The 9,854-nt window shown below is 40.7% G+C and overlaps 1 protein-coding gene across 2 annotated transcripts in view; it reads right to left on the reverse strand.

The window, feature by feature from the left end:
• Positions 1-484: 484 nt before the first annotated feature.
• SALL3 (spalt like transcription factor 3) overlaps positions 485-9,854 on the reverse strand; it is a 25,530-nt gene continuing 16,160 nt past the window's right edge. For both annotated transcript variants that reach the window (XM_052802966.1, XM_052802878.1), the window contains exons 2-4: positions 8,137-9,854; positions 7,580-7,920; positions 485-6,586 (exon numbers count right to left, since the gene is read on the reverse strand). The exon at positions 8,137-9,854 is cut by the window's right edge. In XM_052802966.1, the coding sequence (XP_052658926.1) occupies positions 6,155-6,586; positions 7,580-7,920; positions 8,137-9,854 (2,491 nt within the window). In that variant the 3' untranslated portion in view covers positions 485-6,154. The remainder of the gene's footprint in view (positions 6,587-7,579; positions 7,921-8,136) is intronic.

The raw sequence follows: 9,854 nt of genomic DNA on the forward strand, positions 1-9,854 counted from the left end.
ACCTGTAAAAAAATATTAAATATAGTTTGCCAATCTGGGAGACAAATTGCTTTCTGTTCAACATCCAAATGATAGCAAGCATTACCTTTGGAATGATTTAATTATTTATTTTAACATACTTATATACAGTGAGTGACTCATCCTGATATAATAGTTTGTTTCAACATAATCTAAGTAAAGACTTTTATGACTTAGTGAAGGTTTTTAACACATTTGAGACTTAGAAACTTTCCTCACAAACCTTCATAAATATAATCAGAGTGACAATATGTCTTTTGTTGTCATGATTTCCAGTTTCTGTGTCTTTACTGAGGGCCAACACCATTTAACGATGTTTTAGTTGCATCTGAAATGGATAATGCTTGAGCAAAATAGGCAACACACAGTTTGAAATTAATTCTAAGCAGCTAAAGAAATGTAAAACATACATGTTTATAGGTACATGTATATTATATATTGGTGTATAATAATATATACACACACATTTATTTTAACGTTTAGCTTTAATAGCAAAAAGTACAGTAGAATTCCACTGATAGCAAGATTTGATTCTAGATTATCCATAGAAAATTGGTGCACTTTTTCTGAAAATCAATACAAGCTCAAAACAAAATGTGATACCAGGTAATTCTCTGCCATGGTCTAAAACCGATAATCAACTTGAACACCTAAATAAATGAATTAAACCCTATAGTAATCAAATCGATACTGGATAATGAAATACCTCCCTTGGAAAATGTTACTGAGTAAAATTTTGTATCAATCCCGAGTAGGTGAGGGTACAACATTTAGGATAAGGCCTCTCAGTCCTGACTGGAGCCCATAGGTACTACTGGAGTACAAATAATAAATAATAGTACATGTACTGTAAACTCTCTAAAATCAGCGATAATACCAAGCATTTTCCATCTTTGAGACACTGTACAAACATAAAACTATTCCTCACAACACCCCTGTGAGGTAGGTACAAAAGTCTTACCCCATCTTTACTGATGGGGCAACTCATCCCAATACTACAAGGTGCTAGCTGACTCTGCAAGGGGGAGTCCACTCCCTGATGCCCAGCGGCCCCAGAAGTATGTAATTCTCAAGCAGAATCAGAGTCTAATTAGTGACTTGCCCACATCCCTAAAATACATCAGCGGCACAGCCCGAAGCTGTTGGCTTTCACTTTTGTCACTTTGTCAATTGATTGAGACGTTCTCCCTTCTGAAAAAATAAAATACTATACATTGGTGCTGCGACATGCAGAAACATGTGTTTTTCTTTTCATAAATCTGCTGATACCTTTAATATCTGCAAAGGGAAGGCATTTCCCTGTGAGTGCCTACCTTGTGGAGCAGAGCCATAGCAAGAGTCTCACAATCATCTTCTACGTTTATGGATAAAAGTTACAGGTTCTTTTAATCATTTATGTGAAAAAGGACTGCTTATTCATATGATGACATCGAATTCTATATTAAGGGGCACAGTCATTTTTTTTTTTATTTAGCTTTCAGGACCTCCTTTAAAACCGAGATAATCCTGCGGTATGTACTAAAATATATGTATTCTCTTTTCCCTCTTTTTAAAAATAAAGTCCGGAATGCTTTTGCCTAGACGTACTTTTAATATACTCTGTAGCTAGCCGTTGTTTTGATGACATGTAAAGCAAAGCAAGTCATCTGAACCTGGAAGCAGTCCCTCTTGCACCAGTATAAACCCGGCGTATCTCCACTGAAGCCCGTGGAGTTTCAGTGGTGTAAAAGCAGGCGCAGTGAAGTTAGGCTCAGGACTTCCACCCTCCTGACCATCTGTGGCTACCTTATACCAGCAACGCTAACAAACTTCATGCCTTCATCTGGAGGAAAGAGTGCGAACGGCATGTTTGTTAGCAAATCCTGTGAGCTACGCACGTACCTGATCACACCACTGGCGACTTCATCATTCGTTATGCTAGCGTTACACATAGTTGTAAAAAAAACCGGGCAGCTCTTTTAACTTCTGCAGAATTAGAGAAAAAGGAAAAAAATAAAACACGGTATCTTCCAAACGAGAGAGTACATGCAGAGAAGTAAATTAAAGGCAACATAAATACAGCACAAATGCAGCTTTAGAAAAACAAAGTATTTGCCAAGATAGAAAGGACAAAACAGGTAAAGGAACAGACAATATATTGAGGGCTAATATATACAAAAAGGAAAAGAAACGTGGGCAAAAAAGTAGTTATGTCAATCATTTGTCATAAATTCTCTCTTTCTAATAACTCATGGGAAAAATACAAGTGAACAGTTTGAAAGCCTTGCTGGAATTTTCAAGTTGGAAAATAACCCTCCCCTCAAAAAAACATAACCGGCAATTTTTCTGATTATATGGAGTTCCTACGTGGCTCTATTTTTAAACATCTGTAATTCAGCAGACTTTGACCATTTTTATCTGTGTAGCACATTTTATTATTTAACGTCTTCCTATAATAAAAAAAATAACCCATACATATTTAAAAATAGATACCATTCTGCTTTCATCCTTTTTTGGGGGGAGGAGGGGAAGGCAGATAATTTTCCTCCTGTGTTTTCAACAGAACCATAACTATCAGCGCTCCTTTGCTTCCCTTCTCTTTTGCATATCATGTTTTCTGTCAGCGAGGCTCAGGGCTGTGCGTGCAGGAACACAAGCACAAACCTATTGTTGTTGAGTCACCAGAGGAAACTCGTACCTTCTTTGGGTAGGTCTTACAAAACAGAGTATCTTCATAACAAGGCCACTGAAAGATGATTAATACAGATTTTTCTCTTTTATTTATCTTTCGTCCGTTTTAAATGCAGCAGGCATTCATCACCGGATTATAACAGCTTGAAGGTTACTCAAACATACAGCTTTTTTGCAGGAGATACTTAATCACATGCCTAACCTTAAGAATGTAAATACTTTCATTTAAATCAACGTGAAAAAATAATTTGGTTAAAGTTAGACATGCTTTGATAAATTAAGGTCTTGGAAAAAAAGAAGAAACAAAGCCATGGGTTTAAACGTACACGTTATGTCATTTGGAATGAACGGATGCGAGTTGTCAATTTTTTTCTTTTTCTTTTTTTTTTTTTTTGTATTTTAGAATTTGCACTGCTCCTGATAAATTTGTCCCCAAATTTTATCATGCAGTGTATCGTGAATATTAGGCAGATGTTTAAACAACATGAAAGCGAGGCTTTTTTTTGGTAGACAGATAAGTGTTCAGAAAGCAGTCAATTTGAAACAGTAGTCCTTCCAAAGGCTGTTTTCCCCCCTCCAAAATGTTTGGGTTTTTTTTTGTTCTACTGTCTTGCGAGAAATGCTCTTACAATTTATTTTCATTGGAAAAGAGACTTTAATAATTCTACCCCTTTGCACTGTTAATATATATTAGAATAGCATTTGAATATACGGTGTCGACCTTATTCCGATTTTCAGATGCGATGATTAGAAGTCATTGACACCAATCTACCACGAGTGACCTTAGTCTCATATCTTGCTCTGTTATTAGAATAATCAAGGAACGCAATTCAGAAATAATATTACATCCTGCATTTTATTCAATTCCATATGACAAAAATAGTAACCTAGACTAAGACATCCATTTCAATCAGTAGATGTGTCAAGCCAACAAGATTTAATAATAAAAAATATTGGATCTAGGTAACAATTCCCAGCTGGTTCAGGGAGGCTCCTAGCCCTACATGGTATCGCAGTATAAAAATAGTGTCTCTCTTCACCATGCAGAGAGGAATGACCTAACCCTGAATACAAAATGGGGTCAGTCTTACTGTACCATCATCAACCATCTTATTTACAACACTTTACATCTTTTTTCTTTTTTTTCCTTTTTCATTTTTTCTTCTCTTTTTTTTTTTTTCCTTTCTTTTTTTAAGTTATACACATCCTTTAGGGAATAGAGATAACACTACATGGTACCAAATACTAACCAAAAAAAAAGTCACACCAAAAATGACACAGATAAATAAAAACATTCAATTGCTGAAATACAGCAACATTAAGCCACCTCAGTTTTCTTTTTTTTTCAATGCTTGGAAACACCCCTAACCACCCACACACTGTGGCAAAAACGATGTTACATTGTAGAGGTGTTACAGATATATAATTTTGCTTATATAGAGAGAGATATATATCTATATATCTCTATCTCATCACTGTAGAAAATGGAGCTGTGGAGTTCATTGTTCATTTCCAATAGAAACAAACAGCTAATAAGTCTTTGAACCTCTTTTCACTCCATTACATGATGGCAGAAATAGTCCATCCTCTTACAGTAATGGTTTTTGTTGTATAAGAAAGATTGTCCTATTTTTCAGTCTCAACTGAGAAGACCTCACTGTCTGATTCGTTCTTCAGGGGCATAAAACTCCTTGCGCTGTTACCCAGCTACCCATAATGTCCCTCAAGCAATTCTGCTGGACCGAAGTTCATAGTGTCAACTCCACCATGCTTGTAATGCACAAAAATGAGGTAGTACACAAAACGTTTACTCTTCAAGTTTTGATTAAGCCCCAGTCTCCTCAGCATCCCCAGCCTAGCTTACGAGTGGAACCATTCCCTTTATTGACTCGGTGTAATTTAAACAACGCAATCAACATAAAATTATATTCGATTAATCAGAGTACATTGTGCTTTGGAGCAATCTGAGAAGATAATCAGCAAGAGTTGGAAATAGATACAGAATATTTCTGTATTACTACTGCTCGCGCTGCCCAAAAGTTATTATTTTGTTCCCGTGTTATTAGGCAGTCGACATCTTTCTTGTGGGTATGTGTGAAAGAGACAGAACAGATTACAGTAAAATTAAACCTACACAATGTTCTCCTTCCTCTATCCTAGACTTGTATTAATATCACACTCCTAAGATAAATGTATCAGAATTCTGTCGGGGGTGGTCACGATTTTAAGTGGGCTTTGTAGAAAAGTTAAATGAATCATTTCCATTTAAGAAATGGCAGGCCCCATATTTCCTAAGGATCTGACAGTTCTCTGCGGCTTTTCTGCTTAGTTAATAGAGATCTCTCATTGTTTGACCTTAAAATAAAACGAGAAACTGCAACAGGGTTCTCCTCCTTATTCCTTAAGTCAAAGTACTATTTATAAAATAGTTTACATCTTTGTTCAGTTTCAAATTATAGACAAACCTCCCTAATACAAAATACTAAAAGTGCAATAGTATAAATTAAGAGTTTGCAACCACATTATACAAACATTACCTTTTTATTGTACAGCTTTGATAACATGGAGTATTTACTCACAACTGTTTATAATGTTGTGAATAATTTATGGTGCTAAGGTTTGTCTGTAACTTGTTTTCCAATCGTTGAGCTAAAGTCCACACTACATTTTTTTTTTCATTTAATAGAACAACTGTCCACATAGCAGCTACAAATATTTAAATAAAAAAAAGGTTTGTTACTGACAGGTACTTGCACATGAAAAGCATGCTATCTTTCCCAATAAAACTTCACAATTTTGCCTGCATTGAAATAAACCACTTATTTATAGGAAAACAAAACTTGCTTTTAAAAAAAAAAAAAAAAAAAAAGAAGAATCACATAGCCAGATGTATTTTGCAGTACAAAAGCTTCATTTAAGTTTGGGGCTAGTATATTGTCTGTTACCCGCATAATCTTAACATTATAAATACTACAGACAAGGATACTGTAATAATACACAGCATTGGGGTACTAAATCACTTATTTAAGATTAAGATTCCTAAAAACATAGTCCAAGTTGCTAACTAATTTGAACAAAACCAGCAAATAAGTGTGACAGAATGCCGTAATGAAGCCCCCCTTTCTCAGGCGATGGTAAGTTTTGTAAGAAGCGAAGTGGACGCAGACTAGCCTCTTTCTGTTTCTAATGAAGTTATCCCGTGATTTGTTTGTTTGCTTTCTGTTAAATTAAAAGGTTTCAAAGTTCTCAGTAACAGTCAAACTCACTGTTGAAAGAAGTACCATGCAGATCTTGCAAGACAACTTTTCAGCAGCCACAAAGTTATGTATTTCTGCTATGGGTAAAACTTTAAAGGGAACCTATGCGTTTAGGTCAGGAAACTAACGCTTAGCTTCAAAAGCTGTACATGGAACAGGACAAGTGTTGTGTCGAGTAGCGGTCCAACAGTTATTCGGAATGAATGCTTTTAATTTATGCCAATCTCTTTATTATCCTCAATAAATCTGGTGAATGGACGACTGGCTCCCGTTTCAGAACTTGCTTTGTCCAGACCGACAATGGGAGGGCTGCTGCCCGTGCGAGCTTTGTCCATGCCACCGGTAAGGTTACTTAGAGGCGGGATGGCACCTCCGCCTAGACTTACGGGGAGCTGGGGAATGCCGCCGTTCTGTATGACAGAAATCTCATTGTTCTTCATAGCAAGTCCGTTAGTGATAGCTGCAGCGTATTGGTTCCAAAAATTGGGGTCAACGTTCATGGCCCGAGCTGCCAAATCCTTCTGGAACATCTCGGAGAACTTGAGCGCGTCGCCGCCGAGCAGAGCCATGGGGTTTTCCACGGAGAGGCGGCGGCCGCGGCGCGCGGGGGCATTATTCCACATGTGAGTTCCCATGTGAACCTGCGGAGCAAACCGGGACAAGAAGCACCCCCAAGTTAGCACGGCCTGGTGAGGTGGCTGGCCTGAAATGCTGTTACTTACAGTATCGCTCGCTTTTTTTAAAAAAATGCCTTTTAATTCGCATTGAAAACAAATCAATTCCAGTTAAGACAGAGTTCTAAGGCCCGGTCAACCTATACAAAGAAAACCCAGCTCCGTAGTAATTTTTCCACGTGCATTTGTTTCTTCTCAGTGAAAACAAACGCAGCGCCGCGACAATAAAGAGTACATATCCTCCTAGGTTAGACAATTTCACATGCAAGCTGAAAGTCCTCACACGCTGTAGATAATGAAGGACATTACTTGGACTAGGAGATGGGTGGATTTTTCTGCCCTTCCCCTTTTTACGTCTTGTCTATTTTCAGAATACTTTATCTCACGTCAGAGGCATCGGTTATTTTGCTAAATCTAACATTTTTAAAAAGGACATTTTAAAATGTATTCCCCAGGCTGTGTCCTGATGGTTAACCAGACTGTGGGAATAAGAGGCGTCAGTCCTGTAGTAACTCCCTGTAAATCAGTGGGAAACAGCTTTCTAGTCTGCAATGGCTGCAAAGCAGAATAGAAATGGAAATTTGAGAGCCACCCAAGGAGCTGAGGAAGCTCTGCGTTTCTGGTTTATAGCGAGGTTATTTTGCACTGATGGTCCACAAGAACTGCCAGAACACATCCATCAGCGGACTGCGTGTGCCGTCACGTCCGTCAGGAGAACGACAACGTGCGTGCACGTACACCCGGACCCAGTTTTAGAGTTGGCGTCATTGCGCAGCCGCTTTCCAGTCCCTATCTTCAACGCAGCGGAAGCACGCTAACCACCACCGTACAGCAAGCATTTCCTTGAAGCTCCCTTCTCTCCTGTCTTTGGGACAACCACGTAGCCCCAAAAACCTGCTCAGTTCACGTACAGTGCCTTAAACCCCCCCCGAGCCTTTACAGTTTGATTTGGCCTCTTACCTTAAGATTCCCCTTTGTGGTAAAAGCTCTACCACAGATTGTGCAACCAAACGGTTTTTCACCGGTATGGGTGCGCTCGTGTATCTGCAGTGCACTTGCTGAGGAGAAGGTCTTCCCGCACGACTGACAGTTGTGCTGCTTGGGAGTCCGGCGAGGGGGGGGTGCCAGCATAGGGGTGATCCCCGGACTCATCACTGTCTGTGGTGCAGCAGGAACCTGGATTCCAGCTGGAAGCGAGGGAACCTCACCCAAAGAGATCGGCTTGCTGTGACCATTCACTTCCATTTTGATCATGGTAGGTGCTGTACTGGTGACCAGGCTAGGAGTACTTTGGCTGGGACCTAGAGTAAAGTTGGGTTCAAATAACTGAGAAGGCAGCTCTTTTAATTTGTGCGTCAGTAAGTGCTGTTTTAAATTACCCATAGTGGAACACCCACGACTGCAGACTGTACAAACAAATGGACGTTCTTTAGTATGGCTGCGGTAGTGAATTTCCAATGCACTCTTACAAGCAAAAGGCTTGCCACAGATATTACAAACAGTACTTTTAAACTTACCACGTTCTCTGTTCAGGAACAGCAGGCTAAAAGGAGCCTCCTCTTTGATGACCGGTCTTCCCGGGTTGGTGGATGTCAGATCTAATGCGCCTCCATTTTCAGTTGCGGGTGGTGGACTGTCTGGTTTTTCTGTCTTTAATTGTATTTCTTGTGGCTCTTCCTGGTTACTGAGACCTGGGGACTTTGATCTGAAACTTTCACTATTGCTATTTACAGGAGACAAAGCTTGCATGGAGGAAGAAGACTCTGACATTGCAGGGCTGCCTGCACTCTGGCTTTCGAGATCACCGACGGCTGACGAGGAGTCATTGCTCAAATGGTCACTTTCCCCTGATCCATTTTCTATGGATTTTAAACTGGTCAGCTGCTGACAGTTCATGACAGAATCAATCATTTTCATTTGATTCTCCAAAGCAGCAATACTGGAGATCACAGAAGGTGGCGAAGAAGGACATGACCCAGAGTAAGAGATAAGGGGTTTGGATGAGTCGCTTGCCGTGTCCTTTAGCTCCGGGTCCTCTTCCATAGAATTTTCATCAATGTCATCGTCGAAGTTGCTCAGCGTGTCAACGTTCTTCTCATCGTACGAAAGCTCTGAGTCCATGGCGTCCTGGAAGCCCTCTGGTAGTGGCGTGTTTGGAATTTGCCCGCCCATATGCATACGAATGTGCTGCTGAAGAACAACCGCATTTGTAAATTTCTTCTGACAAATGGGACACGAGTGCTGTACTCTAAGTGGTGGCTTCGCTCGATGAACTCCAAAATGTGTTTTTAGATTGCCTTTCGTAGTAAAGGCACGTCCACAAATTTTGCATTTAAATGGTCTTTCTCCTGTATGCGTTCTGTAATGCATCTTGAGAGCGCTCTGACAACTAAGCACACGGTGACAAATGACGCATTGATTCGGATCCGTCATCTTCTTATCAATGTTCTCCACTAGCTGTTGTAGTTTTGAGGTTTCTGACGTTTGCATAGAGTCTAGCAGACCACCGAACGGGAACTTTGCCTTAAACTGGTCGGACACTGCTGGAAGCACAGGGTTTGGGAGGCTTGTTGCAGCGCTGCTGTCCGTAACAGCAGTAGGAATTGAAGACGTGGAAGCTGTGGAAACTTGCCCACCTGCAGAAAGGTCCCCGAGCCGCGTGCTCGTGGGAGGCAGAGTGACAGGTTCTGCCTTGGTCAGAGATGAGCCACTCTGAACGGGCTGCGGGGATTCGGCAGACGCCGGAACGCCCGACTCAGAAGTGTTGAGGCTCGGGGATAGAGAAGTGCATTCGCTGGAGGCAGGGGAAGGCCTCTGGGGTGACCTGCTCATAGGAGTGATACTTGGAGAATCTCCGTAACTGTTCACACTGGGTATAGTGGGGGGCAGCTGGAGCCCGATGGAAGTCGGGACGGTCGGTAAAACAGGTTTGCTGTCTAACCACGTCGTGACCGGCTTTTCGGGGGGCAGCGACATCCCGTAGGGGATTCCAGAGCAGGTGGGCACATTATCGAGGTATTCTGGAACAGGATAAGGGTTCATCTGAATATGAGGGTATTTCTCTTTATGCCTCTGAAAATGAACTTTCAGGTTGCCCTTTGTGGAAAAGCGGTTTCCGCATATGTTACATTTAAAAGGTCTTTCGCCTGTATGCGAGCGGAGGTGAATTTGTAAAGCACTGTCACTTCCAAAGACCTTGGCACAAAATCGGCATTTATGTTTAAAAAAGGGATCC

This window comes from Harpia harpyja, chromosome 1, assembly GCF_026419915.1.
Source record: "Harpia harpyja isolate bHarHar1 chromosome 1, bHarHar1 primary haplotype, whole genome shotgun sequence".
NCBI lineage: Eukaryota > Metazoa > Chordata > Aves > Accipitriformes > Accipitridae > Harpia > Harpia harpyja.